Raw genomic sequence first — 22,508 nt, 5'->3', positions numbered from 1 at the left:
GAAAAATGATAGAGCTATTCAAAAAAGAGTTTAAATTAAAATGGGCCAGGTGAGGTGGCTCATGCCTGTAATCCCAGCACTTTGGGAGGCCAAGGCAGGATGATCACAGGAGGCCAGGAGCTTGAGATCAGCCTGGGCAATATAGAGAGACTCCCCTAAAAATAAATAAATAAAGGCTGCCTTATATTAATTAAACAAATCAATGCATAAATTCAAAGCAAAAGGAGAAAAGGTATTAAAAGAACATAGTTTAGAGAAACACAAATTTTTATCCTAAGGGTTTCATATTATCAGTGGTAGATAATGTCTTTGAATTACCAGATCATAATAAGTAGAGGGAAAAACATCAGCCACATGCCATGCTCTTTATTATCCACTTTAAGTATGTCACCTCATTTAATCCTCACAACCTAGGGAGGTAGGTACTATTTCCATCTGACAGATCAAGAAATAAGTCAGAGGAGTTAATTAATTTGTCCGAGGCCACACAGAAAATGACAGCCAAATTCAAACTGAGGTTACATGGGACTGCAGGATGCTCTAGTAGATTAGTACATTTTACATTGCTACTTTTCTGATGGTATTAGTTAGGATTGAAGAGACAGATAATAAATAAACAAATGGAATGCGGAGAAGGCAAACATGCCTTGTAACTTACCATGATTTTTCAGGACTGTACAATCAAAATGACATTAAAGATTAAACATGCTTCTTCTCTTAATTGTACAGCTAGGCTGTGGCTGCATTCTCCCCTCCCCCTTCTTTCCCTTCCAGCTTTGGAATCTCACCTTTTGGTATATAATTTATTGAATTAGGATGCAGATGCCCTTCTAAAATAATCAACAATCAAAACAATGTATGAAATTCCAATGGTTATGACATGTTTAATTGAAGGACTTTCCTTGGGCTAATTTCTACCTGTAGCTTACCCAACATGCGTGCATGCATGTAGCTTACCCAATGTAGCAAGACCGTTTATAGGAAGTAACCCATCATGAGAAAAAAAAGCAAAATGGGATAGCTTGACTTTACCTCCTTTTCCCTGCTTTCCTCCAAATCTTGGATGTTGGTGTGAAATCCATCAGATAAGTATTCTTTCCAGCCATTTCAATCCCAATCTAAACTTGGGACGCTTCCAAAGAAAATGCCTGGCTTTTTACAAATTGCCCACAGAAGTAGCAATTTCTCCAGTGCTGCTACAGAATGGGACTTTTTGCTTGACCATGTGGAAGCTTGTGGGTTCTCCAAGTTGTAAAGAGTTAAGAAAAGAGATGGCATGTCTGGGGAATGGTGCATGGAAGGCTGCAGCCCTCTGCTCTTAGCTTTCTTACCCTGGAGGGGATCCCGGACTCGGTGATGCTTCTGGGTCTGAGGTCTTCCCTAGGTTCTGTTTGATCTGCGGAAGAGCCAGCCTCAGTGCGCTGAGAAACAGGGATGTGCCGTTATCCGCATGCTGAGGTTTATTTTTACCTTGGCCGCGGAGAGTCCCCAGAGACAGGGAGAAAGCATTTTAGGAGGGAGTTCGGAGCCTTTTGCTTATCCTTGAAGGAAAGCAGTCTCTGAGGATTAGCGAGGGTGGTGGTGAGGGAAGGTAGGGGGAGGAGAGTCAGAGGAATCAGAGTTATTTGGACTGCATTTTTTCCTTGCCTGATTAAATCTTAACTGACACTGGCACTTTGTGTCACTAAAAGAACACAGCCCTGGATGTGGGGCCAGGGACCAGAGGGGTGGCGGCAGAGTCTGGGACTGGCATGGCCACTGGGCTGCTTGGCTCTGAGGACCCGCCTTGGAGCTGGAATCTGACTTGCCGGGCGCTGAGGACCTGCCAAGGGGGTAACCTTCGAGTTCTGCAGCTGATGCTAACACCATGGTGCATCTCCAGGGCCGTCTATCAGGTGGGACCAGAAGCTCCTCTTGCGTTTCTTTGAAGCATGGGAAAGTGGCGGTGAATGGTGGGGGAGGGGGCATGAGCTATTGTCACATGAGTTCGGGACTCTGAAGCATGTTACATTTAACAGGGAGCAGTTAACATGAACAGAGCCTCATCTTCTAGGTGTCAAGCGTGCCATACGGGGCACCGCGTGAAGTGCACTGTAGACATGATTTAATTCAGCTTTCAAAGCCACCCGATTGAGGAAGTGCCCATGTCACCATCTTGATGATTATTGTCACCATTTTGAGATGGGGTTATTGAAACTCAGAGAAGGATGTAAGTTGTTCAAAGTCACCCAGACAGAGCCTGGTGATTTCAACCAAAGTTTTCCTGGCCGCAAAGACAAAGGATATTCTTTCCATAAGTCCATGCTCCTCTCACAACGGATGATTTATCAAACTGTGCGTGCATGCGGTGTGTGTATGTGCGCGTGCATCTCTGTGCCTGTGAGTATGCATGTGTGTGAGCATGTGTGTGCATGTGTGCATGCGTGTGTATGTGAGTGTACCTATGTGTGTAAAACTGTGTGTTGGGGGTGGTGACAAGCTGATAAGGGGAGTGTGGTGTGTGGGACAGGAGGCAAGACGAGAAGATCCTCAGGCACCACCACGGAGCCTGCTTTCCTTTACATAGTGGCCTCTGGATTCACACACACATCTCTCAACCCAAATATGAGAAAAGGAGAGAAACTTTCCTGAGGGAGAGTGGCACTTCTGAGTCAGTTAACTGGCGGTGGGTGCAGAGCACTTCAAAAAGGGGAGACGAGAGTGTCTGCCTTCTCCAGCTATCAGTCCAGTTAGGTGGCATTAAGCCATGTCCCTGCTGGCCATGGAGACTTCAGTCCTGACAGCCCCAGCCCTGCCTGAGAGAACCCAGATTGCACGGGGAGTGGAGGGTGCAGGCAGTGTAGCAAGTGAAAGAATGTCCCTTGGCCTGGCTCTTGAAGGGGGATGTCGCTTGTTTTTCCTCCTCTGACGGGTGTTTGTAACCCAGTTTATTTCACTAAGTCGACTTGAGTGGTTTTGGCCCTCCCTCTATGAGCTGGTTCATGACAATACTTGTAACAGCTGGCCTTCGTATTTTTAGGTGTAATTTGGTGGTCTATAATCCCTTAACAAAACGCACTGGCTAAACCACCCGTCCCCTCGCTCCACCCCTCCTCCTGGAATGTCTGGACTTTCAGGGAAGGGAGGCTCCCTGGAAGATGTGCCCGAGGGTGTCAGGTGGGAACAGCCCCCCAGGACCCCTGCTCCTGCTTCTTCACCTGCCCCTGGGCAGGCGAGGGGTAGACCCCTTTACATGGCTTCTGAAGACTTTTCTAGAATTCTTGTGCTTGAAGGACACGTACCTAAAAACTTTACTCTAAACATCAAGTGTGTCTGTCATAGATCATATGTAAAAGAAACTTACAGAGAACTCCTTCCAAATTTGACAAGCATCTGAAAAATTTACATAAGATTTCCCATGACATGTTGTGAATCTGAAAGAATCCTGGGGGGAGGGAAATCCCCAGCTGGGAGGTTCAAGCAGTAATGTGGCTGGTTTGTCCATCTGAAGCTTTGCTGAAACTGCGATTTACAGTCAAAGTCCCCAAGCTGGGTATGTGGGGGTAATTACTTAGTCAAGATGATGCTGTCTTTGCAGTGATTACAAATGAGTTTTGAAGCCCTGGCTTCCGGCCTCCACCTCTCACTTTCTTTTCATCTCTTTCTTTTTTTGGTGGGGGAGGGAACAGGGTATTGCTCTGTCACCCAGGCTGGAGTGAAGCGGTGCAACCACAACTCACTGCAGCCTCGACCTCCCTGGGCTCAGGCGATCCTCCCACCTCAGCCTCCCAAGTAGCTGGGACCATGTCACCATGACCAGCTAATTTTTAAAAAATGTTTGTAGAGACAGGGGTCTCACTATGTTGGCCAGGCCAGTCTTGAACTCCTGTCCTCAAGTGATCCTCCTGCCTAAGCCTCCCAAAGCAATGAGATTACAGGTGTCAGCCCCCATACCTGGCACTCTTTGTCTTTTAAATCAACTAAGCAGGGTGGGCTAGCCCCGCCTCAGGGGCCTTTTTCAGGATTTCCATTAACATCCTAAGTATACTGAAGAGAGTGCTGAATCATTGGCCACCAGGCCTGGAGAAAGAATACATTTCCTGCTCAAGCATGACTCAGTTCAACTCCGCAGACAGGTCCTGAGCAGCAGATAGGTGCCTGGCCCTGTCGTGGGTGTTTGGGACTAAAAGGCTAACCACGCCTGGTGCTTCTCTGTGGTCTCTGGCCAAGCCAGGCCCTTGGGGGCAGATATGTCCAACCCAGGCAGCTGGGAGGTAATCCCCACAGGTGGGTCTGGAAGGCAGCCAGGATGGCAAGTCTAAACCACTTCACCAACCTGGGAGGCTCGGTGGACAAGGACCGGTTAGCAGCCTGCAGAGCCAGGCCGAGGGGGCTGGGAAAAGAAGAGGCGGCCCAGAGCAAGACCAGGCTGGGGTGGTCTGCAGGAGGTCCAAGATTACCAGCCCACGGTCAGCATTCACCTTCTCCAGCCCTCCTTTCTACTGTCAAGCAGGGCGGCTTTAGAGGCACATCTGCAATGATACACGGGCCATTTCCCATTCTTGATGGTCTCACAGGAAAGAGCCAAGAACACAAGAATTGCATTCAACAAATAGAGGCTTTGAGAAAAGTGCAGAGAGCAGCTACCTTTGCTCAGGAAAAACTTCACTGCCCCCTCAAAAAAAAAAAAAAAAAAATCTGTCAGTTCATCCTAGCCTTTGCTTTCTCCATTACAGAATGGGAATGATAGCTTCATAGCGTTGTAGGGCTCAAACAAGCGATGGAGCCGGGTGCAGTGGCTCACGCCTGTAATCCTAGCAGTTTGGGAGGCCAAGGCGGGCGGATCACCTGAGGTCGTGAGTTCAAAACCAGCCTGACCAACATGGAGAAACCCCATCTCTACTAAAAATACAAAAAATTAGTCGGGCATAGTGGCACATGCTTGTAATCCCAGGTACTCGGGAAGCTGAGGCAGGAGACTCGCTTGAACCCGGGAGGTGGAGGTTGTGGTGAGCTGAGATCGGGCCATTGCACTGCAGCCTGGGTGAGAAGAGCGAGACTCCATCTTAAAAATAAAATAAAATGAAATAAAATAAAATAAATAAAATGCGATGGATGTGAAAGTGTGTCGCAAAGACTAAAAAACATACAAATGTGAAATGTTGTTGCTTTTGTTGAAATATTGTATTTTTGCTGTTTTTGATCTTGGGAAAGACTCATCTTGAGTGTATTTATTTATTAGTGATATGGTGATTAATGGCCATTTTAATGTATTTTTTTAAGCAGTACTTTTTTGCAGTTTGCGGTATCTCCATTGGCTAAGGCTGATGGCTGATGGCTCTGGATGAGTTCAGCTGGGGCACTTTTTAAACACACCCATACTCAGTCCTGACTCCCAGCTGTTCTGATTTAGTTGATCCGGGGCTTAGTTGTTGGGATGGTCTAAGGGTTTTGGATTCTAACGTGCTGTCCACCTGGAGTGACTGAGCTGAAGGGGCCTCATTCTGGACACAGTACAAGGCAGCATCAGGATCACTGGGGAGACGCTATAAATATGTATAAAACGTCATAAGCACCCCCGCTGAAGTGCAGTGGTGCAATCGTGGCTCACTGCAGCCTCAACCTCCTGGGCTCTGGGGATCTTCCACCTCAGCCTCCCAAAGAGTTGGGGCCACAGGCATGCGCCACCAAGCCCAGCTAATTTTCCTATTTTTTGTAGAGATGGGGTTTCGCCATGTTGTCCAGACTGGTGTCAAACTCCTGAGCTCAAGCCATCAGCCGGTGCCATCCTCCCAAAGTGCTGGGATTATAGCTGTGAGCCACTGCGCTCAGCCTACACAATGTGTATTCTTAACACGTGATTCCTGATATTAGCAGGAACTAATGACAGAGGACAAAAAGTCGTATGTGGCACCTGACAAACGAGGGTGTGGCAATGACTTGACAAGATGACCATGAGGACTGACTCAGATCATTCAAATTAAGCCCATGGCTTGGCCTATCCGAGGCAACCAATCCATGTTAGCTTTTGTTTGTTTGTTTGTTTGTTTTGTTTTGTTTTAATTTCTTATTTCCATAGGTTATTGGGGAACACGTGGTGTTAGTTACATGAGTAAGTTCTTTACTGGTGGTTTGTGAGATTTCGGTGCACCCCTCACCCAAGCAGTATACACTGCACCCAATTTGTAGTCTATTATCCTTCACCTACTTCCCACCATTTCCCCAAGTCCCCAAAGTCCATTGGTCATTCTTATGCCTTCACATACTCATAGCTTAGCTCCCACTCATGAGTGAGAACATACCATGTTTGGTTTTCCATTCCTGAGTTACTTCACTTAGAATAATAGTCTCCAGTCTCATCCAGATCGCTGAGAATGCCGTTAATTCATTCCTTTTTATGGCTAAGTAACATTCCATCGTATGTATATACCACAGTTTCTTTATCCACTCATTGATTGATGGGCATTTGGGTGGGTTCCACATTTTCACAATTGCAAATTGTGCTGCTATAAACATGCGTGTGCAAGTATATTTTTCGTGTAATGACTTCTGTTTTTATTATCATGAGAAAGAATGTGATCACTCCAGGTCACACGCAGAGGCAGGATGTGGCTGTGGTGTGCTACTCAGCACAGGGGTCCCCTTCTCTGAACAGCACTCAGCCCCAACCCTGGAGGGAAACTTCTGTCCCATCCAGATTTCCATCTCACTCCCAGAACCATGGCTGTGGGTGAGTGGCAGCCCCCTGCACATCTCCAGTCTCTTCTCAACAGGGACTGTTGTTTTTCCAAGTGTCTTTTACATATGACTTCTTTATCACGTTACCCTCCCAAACCAGGGTTAATGGTAGGGCCTGCAGCTTCTATTAGGTTAGTACAAAAGGCATTGCAGTTTTTGCCATTACTTTTAATTACAGCAAAAACTGCAATTACTTTTGCACCAACCTAATTTGGGGTAAGGGAGACTTAAAAGGAAAATCATTAAAAATTATACAAACTTACACTTTGGGAGGCCAAGATGGGCAGATCACCTGAGGTCAGGAGTTCGAGACCAGCTTGGCCGACATGGTGAAACCCTGTGTCTACTAAAAATACAAAAAAAAAATTAGCCGGGCATGGTGGCGGGCACCTGTAATCCCAGCTACTGAGGAGGCTGAGGCAGGAGAATCGCTTGAACCCAGGGGGTCAGGAGTTCGAGAGGTTGCAGTGAGCCGAGATGGCACCACTGTACTCCAATCTGGGCAACAAGAACTTAACTGTGTCTCAAAAAAAAAATTATACAAGATATGAAAGAAAAAATCACAAGTTATAAATGTAAGAAGGCTGACAATCATGAGGAGCATTACAAAATTCAGAAAAGGAATGTGTGTTTATTAATTAACCTACCAACATCCCTATTATCCTCTTCTTCCTACCTATTTTGGTCGCCTACTCTTTGATCTCTTCTTCACAAGGTAATGATTTTATAACATCTTCTACAGAGAGAGAAGAGAAAGCTAAGTCTGTCTTTCCCATGCTATGGCTGATCAAAATCTGTCCTTTCATTACTGAAAGAAAGAACGGGTTTTTTCCAATTCGTAACTTGTCATTGGAAACACTGTGCAGAGTTTTAGAATTATTGAAGAACGTGGGAAAACTTCTTACAAGTTTCTTTGTATATGATCGATTGCAGAGCATGCTGTTGAGAGTAAGATTATAGGTATATGTCATCTAAACACAGGGATTGCAGGAACATCCAATTATATTCTAGTTCCTTCAGTAAAGAAAACATTGTATGGGGCTTTTGTAATTCTGTGTCCTATATATTAAACATACTCCTGACAGTGGAAACACTTCCGCCTGTGACCAGGAAGTATGAGAATGGAACTCTCCACTTACTATCTTATCAGTCTGAGGATTGGAAGATTCCTCTACAGATAGGTTTCTGGCTCTTGGCATTTTAAATCTTCTTTCTCTTCTGCTAGCCACATACCTTCACAGCCTGGCGCCATAAGATGCAGCCATATCTTGATAAGATCTCTAGTCCTTCATGAACAAGGTGGGTGATTCGGCTTTTAGGGGTGAGGGTTCTTGCTGGAAGCCATTTCTACGCTGGTGCAGCTCACCGTAACTTGATTACAGATGGCAGTGTCTGGACCTCGCATATATTCCTGACTCCCAAACTGAATTTATCCTGACCATTCTCCTTAGCTGAATTCCAAAAAAAAAAAAAAAAAAAAAAGAGGCATTAGTTGTAACTGATGACAATTAAAATACCTCAGTTTTGCAAACAATGAATGCATGAACATCTTGCTAGAAATCGTCCCAGAGACTTGCAAGATCCCATGAAACGAGGAGCCCTGAAGTTTAAGCTTCATTAGTTTCATGACAAATCGAGTTCTGTCCTCTCTATTGCCTCCCCACCCACCCCCACCCTGCCTCCAGCTCCACACCGCTCCTGGCTGTGCAGTAAAACTATAGGAAAAATAAAATAAATAAGACCAACAATCTGAATTATTGGCTTACCATAAATTGCTTCTGGCCCCAAAGATGTAAAACACATATGTATGGCATATGTAAACCTGTTTTACATTTTTCTTTTTAAGTTGGAAGTCATTCGTTGGTTGACGGGGAGGTGGATTGCATTTTTTTTTTTTTTTTTGGTGTTTTTTGTTTTGTTTTGCTTTTTTTTTTTTTTTTTTTTTTTTGGTCTATTTGTAGAAACTGCATCCTTCATCAGAGTCATCAGAGTTGTGGACTTTGTTCCTGTTTTTTTATTTTCTAATGCCTGTTGACAAAGCACCAACAAGATATCACGCCTGGTCCTCTCCTCTCCCTGGTTCTGGGATGGCTGTGTTGAGGGTCACAGGGTACATCCCACCTTCCTCCAAGCATGAATGCCCTTGAATGTTACATGGTTTTACAGTTATCAGTGGTTTACCCGTCACTGCTGCTTCTAGAAAGGAAATATGGACCAGTGTCTAGAGTGAACATCCATGTGTTAGGAATTTGAGAAGGGTCCTTTTCCTAATCTGCATAGCAGTTCTAACCTAATGCTTTAACACTGGCTGTCTGGAGACCACAGAGCCAGGCCTGCAATGACCTAGAGATACTGAATTTCTCACACACTCTGTAAGAAAAACAAGTGAGCTAATATGTGAGATCACCTACCAACCTAGAGTAGGGTTTGTAATTACGTAGAACACTTTGTGTGTTTTCTTCTTTGTAGAAAATATGCTTCTGAAACTGAGAAATTCTAGAATAATGATTTTGAAAATGCATCTCTAAATGTCCACATGATTACTTATAGTGACATCAATGATCCATTCTCCTAATAAAGAACAATTCCTCTAAAATGAGATTGGGTTTTCAATGATTCGTTTTTATCTTCACAAACAACTCATACAACCAATCTGGGACTGATGGAATCTGTCATGACCCAACCAAACGTTTCCACATGTGGAAAGTTGGACTTTGATTCTCAATTTGCTGTTTTTGCTGTTCCCCTTTCATCATTCCGTTATGGCAATGTATGTTTTAAAGAGTGATGCCCTGCATATTATTTAATGCCTACATATGGTGTGGGCTTGGCCTTTTGTCTGATGATCTACATGTGTGGTTAAAAAAAAAAGAGGCTTGCACCTTAGCAAATCTATTAAATTTCTCTGTCAAGTCTGCACATTTGTTTGTTTTTAGTTTTTTTCAGGCATTCATTAAGGCCCTAGGTGCCTGTCAGTAAAGGAAGATGTGTTTGCATTTCTACCGGTGTGCTTCCATTTCACTCACCCTGTCGTTTGCAAGCGTACTTTCTTAAATTGACACAGAAACATATTTTTGCAATAGGATGGAAAGCAAAACTCTCACTTCTTACATTTGCAAATTGTTCTTCCTTGATATGGACAGTATTTGCAAACAACCTAGCAGCTCAATTTTTACTTTGTTTATAAAATATTCTTGAATCTGACATGACATGGGGGATATTTTCATTCTCCTTGAAAGCACTTTTCTTTGTTCCAGTGAGTAAATAATACTTTGTTTGGGGGTTTACAATTAGCTGCCAGTTTTTGCATCAGCCACCAGTAATTTGGGTTCTGTCTCTCCCGCCGTATGCTAATCCACCACCAAAGCATTGTGGGAATCAACTCAAAATTTGAGCTTTTGATCAATAGCCAACTACCTTTGAACACTGAGGGCTTCTAAAGGTCCACTTAGGTGGAGCTCAGGAATAGTAATCCCACTGAAAGGAGAACAGCCAGGGTTTTACTTAAATTGTGTTTGTTTTGGAGTCTCCTGTGGTAGAACTGATGGAGATGATCAGGAATCTAAGCTATTCCCTTGAAAAAAATGCATATTTCACTAAATAGAGAGTCTATTTGCTTACCATTCTCAAAAGGTTCTAGTCTTCACAAATGGGTGTCTTTTCAAAATTTCATCATGTAAGAGACAAGTTTTGACACCAAAAAAACTATATAGATGCATATCTTTTTGAAATGTTCAGAGTATATTTCCAAATGCATTTTATTATTTTTGATTCTCAATACCCTTGCGGGTAAGTACTGTCATCTTCATTTTTATAAATAACGGTATCGTAACGAGACTCAGAGAAGTTAGTGGCTGGTCTCCTCTGGGGAGAGATCTCAACAGCCACACTGTAGACATTTGTTCTGGGGCAATGATCAGCTACAGAAGAAATGGTGTATTTGGCGTAGCCTCTTTCAACAAAGTCATTTGGAAGAAGATGGCTAGTAGCGGCTGCAGAAGCTGAGTGGCTAAGTTCCTCTACTTCTCCATTAATTAAATGAAGATTCATTCATTCATTCATTCATTCATTCATGTGTTTGTTCATTCATGTAACAAATAATTAATGAACACCCTCTATGTACCAGACATTGAGCTTAGTTCTGGAGGTAGAATGGTAAATTCATTCATTCATTCATTCATTCATTCATTCATTCATTCATGTCTTTGTTCAGTCATCTAACAAATAACTAATGAACACCCTCTATGTGCCAGACATTGAGCTAAGCTCTGGAGATATAATGGTAAACCAAAAGAAAAAAAATATGATTGCATACTCTTATAAAGGTGGAAATCTGACATCATTTACTCAGCAGCATTAATATAATGATTAGACAGTTTCAAGTCAAATTAAAATTGGAGGTCAATGCTTTGAGGACAAGGCACCTGGTAACCTAAGAGGGACCTTGCCTTTTCTGTGATGTTGGGGAAAGCTATTTGAGGGGCACTATTTGGTCAGAGGTCTTAAAGATAAGTAGGAATTAACTAGGCTGAGGTGGTGGGAGGTGAACAGGCAGAAGTCACATTTGGTATCAAACCTAAGTTGCTATGACAGATGGGAGGACAAGAGCTCTGAACCATCAGGTGGCCTTATTTAATAAGCATCATGTGTTTAAAATCATTTACAATGATGTTGCCTATACAGCTTGGCCACTGGCCCTCTCTACTAAGCACTGTCGTACCCACCACTGGCCCTTTTGAAAACCAGCTGGTCTGTTTTGGAAGGCTCACCACCCAGCCTCAGATGCAAATTGTCTTCATTCTCAAGAGTATGAGCTCATCACCACACCAGATGGGTTTCCAGTGAATGACTGTCCTGCAATCTGAGTATTTTCATGTCGTGTTAACTCCCTTTGAAAAATGGAAAGAGGATATGGGGGTGTCTTTCTCATCTTTGTAAGTTGGAGGAGAATTTCCTAGTTGTGGCCATGTCCTCTACAGATTGAGAGAGAGCATACCTTTTGGAAGGAGACATAAATTCTGGCTAAGGATCCACTTACAATCATGTTTTAACTGTGCTCAATCCATTTTTACCATAGCGGTCATCAGTTAAAGTAACTTAGCTTCTGCAGTGGATAACTTGGAAATCTCAGTGATTTAACACAAGAGAAATGTATTTCTTACTCATAAAAAGTTAAACGTGCTCTGGTAGGTAGACAGCCTTCCATAGGATCATTCGATGTCATCTTGTGACTCTGCCCTCCTTTGGGTCTCAGTGTCCTCTTCACTTAAAAAAAAAAAAAAATGAGGGCAGAGAATGGAAGAGCTCTGGTGAGAGATTTTTACGGGTCAGACCAAGAAGAAGTGGAGCTCCCCTTCTTCTCATTGGCCAGAACTTGGTCACATGACCACATACCCAACTACCACACAGACTGGGAAGTGCAGGTGGGTTGGGCTGCCAGTCAGCCCATCCCAGACAGTCAGCCTAGCATGATGTTAGAAGCACATGTCCTGAGGTCCATGAATTATATATAAGTCCCTACTCCAAGAGGGTAAGTCTGAGTACAAATCACTTCCCCTTTGAAGCCCAAATCATCTCATCTATAACATGGCAATAACATTATTTGCCACATAGTGTTATCCTCAGGAATGAATGAGACTGACTATATATATAAAGTACGTAGACCGAACCTGAGAAATAGTACAGGTCCAATCAATGTTTAGCCACAGTTATCAATTTATTCCCGGGCTACCAAATCAAAGCAAATCTCGAGATGCTTGATCTTTCTGTGTCACCTGAGAAATGATGAGTACAGAACAATATTCCTTAATGTCTCAAAAAAAGCGTCCATTTCCAAAATAAGTGTAGGATTTTTACTATTATCATAACTGTGGTGAGTTTCCTTTAAGTTTCCAGGGGAAATTCAATGAAGGCTTTTGACAAACAATTTTGTCAGGAAACAAGCTGCCACCAAAGATTCTAGGCAGGCAATGTTGGCGTCTTGGGTAGCAGATACCTCCTGGGGCTCATAGAAGAGTGAAGTTCACACTGTTAGTGGTTCCTAGAAATCTAAAAAGGCCTCTATTCTCTCCTCCCTCCAGTCCTGGATCCAAAGGCGGGGGCTGCCCCTCCTACACCATGCGGCTTTGTTTATGCTTCCCAAGGCAAGCATTTTGTGATTTCCCTGTTCTGGGGCAGCCACAGTGCCTTTTCCACAGCATCTACTGGTCTGGGCCAAATAACCTGCGGTTCAAGTTCTCTCTTGGCCAAATAGAGAGCACGAGGACGCCCCCAAGCATTTGCAGAGCGAGGGGAAGTGCCTGTTGATACTCAGCCCTGGGGGGCAAATTGCAGCTGACCCAGTATTGCAGGGCTCTGATCCAGGAATGGCAGCGGAAGGGCAGTAAGTGCCAGCTCCCACAGTGCCCCCGGGTGGAAACTGAGTACATGCATGAACTTGGCGTGGCCTCATTTTCACGACTGTGTTATATCTGGTTTGTCTCCCAAGCTCATGAAGCGGGTAAACCCATGAAAAAATGAGCTCAGCTATCATGACACAACCTGGCCATTATCTAAAATACCCTCCTCTAAAAGGTCTTTGAAGAATAGTGAACCTGTTACCTGATGATTACGAATCTAAAAAAAAAAAAAAAAAAAAAAAATCACAGCTTTTTTTTTTTTTTTTTTTTTTGTGAGACAGAGTCTTGTTCTGTCACCTGGAGTGGAGTGCAATGGCATGATCTCAGCTCACTGCAACCTCTGCCTCCCAGGTTCAAGCAATTCTTCTACCTCAGCCTCCCAAGTAGCTGGAGCTACAGGTGCATGCCACCCTGCCCGGCTAATTTTTATATTTTATAGTAGACACGGGGTTTCACCATATTGGCCGGGCTATTCTCGAACTTCTGACCTCAGATTCGCCTGCCTCAGCCTCCCAAAGTGCTGGGATTACAGATGTGAGCCACCGCACACAGCCCACTCACAGCTTTTGAGTATGGATAGACATTCTCTAATTATCATTGTTGCAGGGAGAGGGGACTTTTATTGAGAAGGGATTCTCATAATTGCAAGTGCCCATTGCTGAGAATCCCAGCCAAGGCTGTCCAATAAAATTCCCACCTTTAAGCCATTTCATAGAATAAAATAGAGTGCTGGGGAAAATTGTTAACTTAGTCCAGTGCAATCCCTTCTCTTCCATCAAGGCTACATCTCAACCATCCAAATAAACTACCAGTCTAGACTGGTTATAATTGTAAAAAGCAGAACAGGCCGGGCACAATGGCATGTGCCTGTAATCCCAGCACTTTGGGAGGCCGAGGTGGGTGGATCACCTGAGGTCAGGAGTTCAAGACCAGCCTGGCCAACATGGCGAAACCTCGTCTCTACTAAAAATGCAAAAAAATTAGCTGGGCATGGTGGTGTGTGCCTGTAATCCCAGCTACTTGGGAGACTGAGGCAGGAGAATCACTTGAACCCAGGAAGGGGAGGTTGCAGGGAGCCAAGATCACGCCACTGCACTCCAGCCTGGGCGACAGAGCAAGGCTCCGTCTCAAAAACAAACAAATAAAAGCAGAATAAACAAATGGTGTTTATTTAGTTCTGTTTCAGGTGCTTTACATACATAATCATTCTCCCAATTAGTATGTATGTAAATATTCACAATTAACTGATTAATTACCCCATTTTATGGATAGGAAAATGGAGGCTTGGTCACACACCCCAAGATCACAGAGAGGCCAGATCTGAGCCGGCTGTTAATCACTGTGTGTAGTAATTGTACAAAACACTGATTCACCTACCATAGTGTTAACCACCTCCCACCAGAGTTCCTTCCTTTTTCCCTCCCTTACCCTTGCAGCCATTTGGGCAAAGACTCTCTCAGTGTCGGTCCAGTCCTGATGAGGTCAGCATAGTGTTGGCGCATTTGATAATGCTTAAAACACAGTCAGCTGGTTGCCTTCTTTTGTCGTTTAAAACTGTCTATCTTCAGTTTCTTTGTCGTGTTTGGGATTGAAAGATAAAAACAGCTCTTGCTCACTCACTGAAGTCTTGTGAAATAGCCCATTTAGCCTTTCAGATCAGATTCTATGGCTTTGGACTAAGAAGTTCTTGATGAATAACAGCGGACGTTTATTTAATGCTCAATGCACACGCACTTCACATGTACAGGTTTCATCCTCAAGGCAACCAGATAAGGGGGAACCTTACTGTCCAATTTTATACATGAGGAAACTGAGTCACAGGGAGCTTTAAATCATTTGCCGAAGATCACTCAACTAGTGATTGTAGAGAAGAATTCAAACCCAGTTTGACTTCAGAGTCCAGGGTTTCAAGCACCAGGCAATATTGTCCATACTAGGGGGTCAGTATGAGAAACCTGCTGACTACCAAGATATTTTTGTGGAATCCTCACATCGTCTCCTTCCTCTTTCGGCTGACATTGCTTGCTCACCATTTCTACAGTCATGTTCCTCAGAACTTCAAATATCCTCCTTTCATTTCATTGGTATTTTAATCATCAAATCGATTGGGGACGGGGAGGCATGGTGACTGGAATACCATAGCTCTGGAACTGAATCTTTCTCTGTTTTTTGTTTTGTTATTGTTTGTTTTGTTTTGTTTTTGAGTCAGAGTCTTGCTCTGTCACCCAGGCTGGAGTGCAGTGGTTTGATCTCAGCTTACTGCAACCTCCACCTCCCAGGTTCAAGTGATTCTCCTGCCTCAGCCTCCTGAGTGGCTGGGACCACAGGTGTGCACCACCACGTCCGGCTAATTTTTGTATTTTTAGTAGAGACAGGGTTTCATCATGTTGACCAGGCTGGTCTCAAACTCCTGGCCTCAAGTGATCCGCCCGCCTTGGCCTCCCAAAGTCCTGAGATTATAGGCATGAGCTACCACAGTCCACAGAAGGTGAATCTTAGTTTCAGCAGCTACTAGCTGTGTGTTCACGATCCTGCTATGTAACTTCAGCTTCCTTTGCTGTAAAATGGGGATAATAAGACCTCAACATTTTGTTGTGATGAATGGGATATTGTACGTAAAACTCTTAGCATCATTCTGACAGACAATAAGCATTCTGGGCCGGACACGGAGGCTCACGCCTGTAATCCCAGCATTGTGGGAGGCCGAGGCAGGTGGATCACCTGAGGTCAGGAGTTCGAGACCAGCCTGACCAACATGGAAAAACCCCATCTCTACTAAAAATATGAAATTAGCCAGGCGTGGTGGTGGGCGCCTGTAATCCCAGCTGCTCAGGAGGCTGAGGCCGGAGAATCGTTTGAACCCGGGAGGTAGAGGTTGCAGTGAGCCAAGATCGTGCCACTGCACTCCAGCCCAGTGAATAAGAGTGAAAAAAAAAAAAAAAAAGTAAGCATTCCGTAAAAGGTGGTCATGGCTGTTGTTCACGCGACTGTTTTACATTCCAATCATGCAACCTTTAATGAGTTAGAAGCCAGTTGGTATGCTGATACCGAGAGAGAAACACAAAAGGATAGGATACAGTCTTTGCTGTAACTTTCAGAATAGCTAGGTAAATCAGTCACGTAAGTAGGGAAGAGATAACTAGCAATGTACTGCAGTAGCGTATAGAGGCTGGGTGAGAAATTCTGACAAGAAATACCACTGGATTTCAGAGGAAGAAGCAAGCTGTGCTGAGAGCAGGATCTAGGGAGGAAGTTGAAGAACAGGCAGGCTTTATATAGGCTCTTACAGAGGGGAGGGTTTTCAGAAAAAGAAAAAAAGGCAAGCAAAACGAAAGGTGTAGGGAAAAGAACGGTGGATTCCTAGTCGCCATATGTAATCAACTTTCTAAGTGGCTTACAGTCAAACAGAGAGAAAGAAAAGGAGTGAGTGAGCAAGTTTTAGGGGCCAAAAAGATACAAGAACACAATAAAGAATAAATGGAACGGAAAACTGAAAATGCAAAAAGGGCTAGCAATTTGTTCAACCCTATGAATTCATATTGCTTGCAGAAATAACACCAAAGATTCCCAGTTCCCAGCTAGATTCTAAATCTTGAGACAATGTGCTTTCCCCAGAGAAGGAGGATTTTTACTCTTCCTCCTTTTTCTCTGGACTCTGTTTATGATACAGTGCTAATCACAGAGGAGGGGTATGGCCAGGCACGGTGGCTCACGGCTATAATCCCAGCACTTTGGGAGGCTGAGGCAGGCGGATCACCTGAGGTCAGAAGTTCGAGACCAGCCTGGTCAACATGGTGAAACCCCATCTCTATTAAAAATACAAAATTTAGCCGGGCATGGTGGCGCATGCCTGTAGTCCCAGCTAGACGGGAGGCTGAGGCAAGAGACTTGTTTGAACCTGGGAGGCAGAGATTGCAGTGAGCCCAGATTGCACCACTGCACTCTAGTCTGGGCTAAGAGAGTGAAACTCTGTCTCAGAAAAAAAAACAAAAAGGAGGGGTTAGATGCAGAAACATAAACACTGGGGCACTGTAGCCTCCCTAAGGTATCTGCCTGTTTGTTGAAAGTTTCAGCTTCAAGGCCGGCTTTGCCTTTTCACACACAGCTCTGCTGAGTCAGGGCCATCCACTAGAAGGCGGGCTGATCTTGTTCTTCATAAACTGTTTGGGTTTCCCTGTGGTTCAGAGCCACTGACGCCTTTCACGACTTTCTAAGCCAATTATTTAACAAGAATGTTCTGGACAAGCAGACACCCAGTTCTCAGGCCTTGAGGAATTGCCCAGTGTGGGGGCTGGAGGGAGGATCAGAACAAATGTGGAACTTATTGTGAATCTCAGTTTTCAAAAATGCTCAACGTCTACACTTTCCCCCTTCCCAGGATTTTGCTAAGGGCCAACACCAGGGAGTAGCCCATTTGTTTGGTTTTCTCATCCAACCTCTTGCTGTTTTACGAAATCTTAATGCTGCTGGAAAATTCAAGTTGATTCATTTGAATCTTAGTACTCACTGCTAATTGTCTAGTAAACTAACAGTTTTCTCTGCCGCTCAGAAAAATACACAGTCGTACATCCATGATTATTTTATTTTTCCTTTGCTAGAAATTTTAGATTAGCATCATGGCGTACGCAAGATGAGCTTTGGTGACTTCAGTGTCAGACTGACACAGGTCCATACTCCAGCTCCACCATTTGCCCGTGCATGGACTTGGCAAGCAACTTTCTTGTCCTGAGCCTCAGTTTTGTCTTCTGTTAAACAGGGTCAAAATCAGTTTCTTCTAGGGTTGTCTTAAAGATGAAGAACCTACATAAGGTTGGACACAGTGACTCATGCCTGTAATCCCAGCACTTTGGGAGGCCAAGGCAGGCAGATCACTTGAGGTCAGGGGTCCAAGACCAGCCTGGCCAACATGGCAAAACCCCATCTCTACTAAAAATACAAAATTAGCTGGGTGTGGTGGCTCATGCCTGTAGTCCCAGCTACTCAGGAGGCTGAGGCACAAGAATTGCTTGAACCTGGGAGGCAGAGTTGCAGTGAACCAAGGTGACACAGTAACAGAGTGAGACTGTCAAAAAAAAAAAAATTCTACCTAAATCACTCAGCACACTGTATAGCACAAACAAGATGCTCCATAATGGTAGTATTTCGTTATTAATATTTCACTCACTATTGAAGTACTCCTGGGAATCCGCCTTTCTTGGAAGATCCCTTTGCAACAACTTTAGAGATGAATTTGAAAGGGGGTAAAATAAAAGCCACCTGGATGTTTTTCACATGCATAACCAATTTCAAGCCAAGAATGGGAGAAACCGGAAAATACCGGAATATTCCTCGTACATGCTGCTTTATGTATTCTAATAATGTCCTTCTCTTCCCCTCAGCCCCACCTTCCTTCTCATTGTGTTTTTCTGGAAGGCTGGTTATCTCCACATATGGAACACAGTTTCCCTTTAGGGCCTTTAATATGCTAGAAATTCCAAAACAAAGTAGACCCCGGCAGGACACTGGCTCCACGTTGGCAAATAAGTTTGCCATCAGGCGCCACTTCTGGTATTACAATGTGTTTTTAATTAAGGAGGGAACTGTAGCCCCAGACTTCAAGGGTTGGTTTCTAGCCACATGCAAAGGCCTGAGGACTAGTATTGCAGCTCATCTGCAGAAAAGAAGTGCCCAGGGCCAGAGGGAATCTTCTCCACCCCGCTGTATTGGTAGTCCACGTAGCCACCAGATACTTCAGTGACTTGGATTAGGAGTACGATGGATCACCCATCATCAAATGGCATTTAAGAGCAGAATTAGGCCAAGCGTAGTGGCTAACGCCTGTAATCCCAACACTTTGGGAGGCTGAGGCAGGCGGATAACTTGAGGTCAGGAGTTCAAGACCAGCCTGGCCAACATGGCAAAATCCTGTCTCTACTAAAAATACAAAAATTAGCTGGGCATGATGGTGAGCACCTGTAGTCCCAGCTACTGCGGAGGCTGAGGTACAAGAATCGCTTGAACCCAGGAGTCGGAGGCTACAGTGAGCTGAGATTGAGCCACTGCACTCCAGCCTGGGTGACAGAGTGACACTCTGTCTCAAAAAAAAAAAAAAAAAAAAAAGCGGAATTATTAACATGGGGTTGGAAGAGTTGGAAGACTACCTTACCATAGACAATTGAATATGATGTATGCTTTGTTAGTAGTCTGTGACATTTGAAAAATTGGCCCTAAGAAAGAAAATTGTGTCCATGGCTAAAATAAATGAAGTGAATGTCTTTCATTAGAAGAAAATCCAAATTGCTTTTAAAGATAATGTACCGATGATTTCCAGCCCACTTACAATCTATTGCAAGTTAAAAGTGTAACGAGAGAGGGGTTTGAGGGAAGACCTTGCATTGAACACCGGCACTCTGAAAGGGTTTGGTATGGGATTTTGAACCCAAGCCAGTGGATCTGAGATGAACTCCAGGTACTGCCTTGGCAGAGCTATGATGATCCCAATAACTCACACAGGCTGCCAGCCACAGAACATGGAGCAGTGCTGCCATGCATGGATGGTGACACCAGGGTCTGCAGGGCTCTGATGGTGCTGGAAGGGGAATTTCTCATCTCAATTCCCCTTCCCATGACTTGGGCCACTGGAGCCACTGATTGGGTTTGGCTGTGTCCCCATCCAAATCTCATCTTGAATTGTAGCTCCCACAATTCCCATATGTCATGAGAGGGACCCGGTGGGAGGTTACTGAATCATGGGGAAAGGTCTTTCCCATGCTGTTCTCATCATAGTGGATAAGTTTCAGGAGATCTGATGGTTTTATAAAGGGGAGTTCCCCTGCACACACTCTCTCTTGCCTGCCGCCATGTAAGACATGCCTTTTGCCTTCCACCATGATTGTGAGGCCTCCCCAGCCACGTGAAACTGTGAGTCCATTAAACCTCTTTTTCTTTATAAATTACCCAGTCCCAGGTATGTCTTTATCAGCAGTGTGAGAATAGACTAATATAGTCACCGAGTGCAATAGGAAACTGATTAGAAAGAGGGACTCTCCTTTTGTTTATTTCTTTACAAACACAACCCAACCTGTAGAGAAGCAGCAGAGACTAAATGGAGCAGTGAACACTGTGCAGGCTTTGGTCTGTTTCTGCCTTGATGTCCTAGCACAGGGCTGGATCCTGGTTTTTGCTTGTGATTTGTTTTTGTAGAGAAGGAATAAGTACTGGCTGCTATCCTATGGTGGTTCTTTGTAAAGTGAACTTCCAATATGATGATGATGATGCTGACTTCTTAAACTTGAAAAAAGGTAAAAATAATTGATACTGCAAGAGTAATGACAATATGCAGTTGTCCACCCTTATCCTTGGGGAATCCCTTCCAAGACCCTCAGTGGGTGCCTGAAACCTTGAATAGTACCAAACCCTATATATACTATACTATATATACATTACTTTGGATAAAGTCTCATTTATAAATTAGGCATAGTAAGAGATTGACCCTTATAACTAATACAACAATTCTAACAATATGCCAGGTTCATCGCTTTTGTGCTTCAGACTATTAAGTAAAATAAGAGTGACTTGAATACAAGCACTATGATCTCAAGACAGTCGATCTGGGAACCAAGATGGCTACCAGGTGACTAGTGGGTGAGAAATGTGGACAGCAGAAGCTAGACAAAGGGAGGCTCCATGTCCCAGGAGGGATGGAGTGGGAGGGTGTGAGATATTTTCACGCTATTCAGAATGATATGCAATTTAAAACTTATGAATTATTATTTCTGGAATTTCCCATTGACCATCTTTGGACTTCTGTTAACCATGGTTAACTAACGCCTTGGAAAGCAAAACTCTAGATAATGGGGGACTGTGGTATGTGGTTATCACTTTCTTGGGGGCATCATGCCATAGCTCCCTTTAGAATAAAAAGGAAAATGTAGACGTTATGGGAAAATGTTCACGAGCTAAGGGTAGGTGAGAACAAAAACAGGACACAAAACTGTTCATACAAAGCAGCCTCAGTTTCACAAGGGGAAGAGCATCTATACGGAAGAGCCTGGGGGGAAAACAGCATTCTCGTAGAAGCAGGGGCCTTTGAGTACTTCCATAGGGGCTACAGGTTCTGGAGATAATTTAGTCCTCACATCACCTGGTGTGAGGCAGTAGCTATGACCACCATCCTCATCCTACAGAAGAGAACTCCTGAGTTTTAAAGTTTCCATAATTTGGGTCGGGTGGGGTAGCTCACACCTTGTAATCCCAGCACTTCGGGAGGCTGAGGTGGGTGGATCACCCGAGGTCAGGAGTTTGTAGACCAGCCTGGCCAACATGGTAAAACCCCGTCTCTACTAAAAATACAAAAAAATTTAGCCAGGCCTGGTGGTGGGCACCTGTAGTCCCAGCTACTTGGGAGGCTGACGCAGGAGAATCGCTTGAGCCCGGGAGGCAGAGGTTGCAATGAGCTGAGATTATGCCACTGCACTCCAGCCTGGGTAACAGAGTGAGACTCCATCTTTAAAAATAAATAAGTAAATAAAAATTAAAAAATAAGGTTTACGTAATTTGCAACTACCCCTCAGTAAGAACTGACAGAGCCAGATTTGGACCATCATGCTTCTAGAATTTGTGCTCTTTGCCGTATAGCAGTTATTTTGGGGTAGGAATTACAGGAACATTTTAAATTCCTTTCACTTTTTGGTGTTTCCTTTTTTGTTGTTGTTTTCTTTTTTAGCCACAGGGTCTCACTCTGTCACCCGGGCTGGAATGTAGTGGTGCCATCTTAGCTCACTGCAGCCTCCAACTCCTGGGCTCAAGTGATCCTCTATCCTCAGCCTCCCAAGCTACTGGGACCACACCTGGCTCGTTTTTTAAAATTTTTTTGTAGAGATAGGGTCTTGCTGTGTATCCCAGGCTAGTCTTGAACTTCTAGCCTCAAACAGTTGTCCTGCCTCAGTCTCCCAAAGGGCTGAGATTACAGACATGAGTCACTGTGCCCAGCCAGCCACTCCATTAAAAAAAAAAAGGAAAAAAATGAGCATATATTACTAGAAAAATCAGAAGAAAGAGCATAAAAAGGAAAAAAAAAAACCACACACACATCATGAAAAAAGTCACACTTCCTTCATCTTGGAGATTTTAAATTAAACTGGATTTAATTGGCTCTAAAGCAAACCACTTCCCAATTTAAGATGAATATCTTAAAGAACTTCTTAAGAAAAGAACTTCAAAACTTGAAAAAGCAAAGAGAACAGATACTTTGCGCCAACCACTTCTCTGTAAAATTTTAGATTGTTTTATTTATTTTATTATTATTATTATTATTATTAGAGATGGAATCTCACTCTGTAGCCCAGGCTGCAGTGCAGTAATGCAATCTCAGCTCACTGCAAACTCCGCCTCCCGGGTTCAAGCGATTCTCCT

The 22,508-nt window shown here is 44.0% G+C and overlaps 1 protein-coding gene across 20 annotated transcripts in view; it reads left to right on the top strand.

The window, feature by feature from the left end:
- The window catches only part of FRMD4A (FERM domain containing 4A), a 693,055-nt gene that overhangs the window by 363,708 nt on the left and 306,839 nt on the right, over window positions 1–22,508 (top strand). For 8 of the 20 annotated variants that reach the window (XM_074001070.1, XM_065520296.1, XM_065520299.1 and 5 more), the window contains exon 1: window positions 1,681–1,895. The exons of the other annotated variants lie outside the window; for them this stretch is intronic. In XM_074001070.1, coding sequence (XP_073857171.1) covers window positions 1,752–1,895 — 144 coding nt within the window. In that variant the 5' untranslated portion in view covers window positions 1,681–1,751. Of the gene's footprint in view, window positions 1–1,680; window positions 1,896–22,508 lie in introns of those variants that run through there. 20 annotated transcript variants of the gene reach the window in all.

Source organism: Macaca fascicularis, chromosome 9 (assembly GCF_037993035.2).
Source record: "Macaca fascicularis isolate 582-1 chromosome 9, T2T-MFA8v1.1".
NCBI lineage: Eukaryota > Metazoa > Chordata > Mammalia > Primates > Cercopithecidae > Macaca > Macaca fascicularis.
Note: the sequence above shows the minus strand (reverse complement) of the source record. Positions and strands in the feature narration are given on the sequence as shown.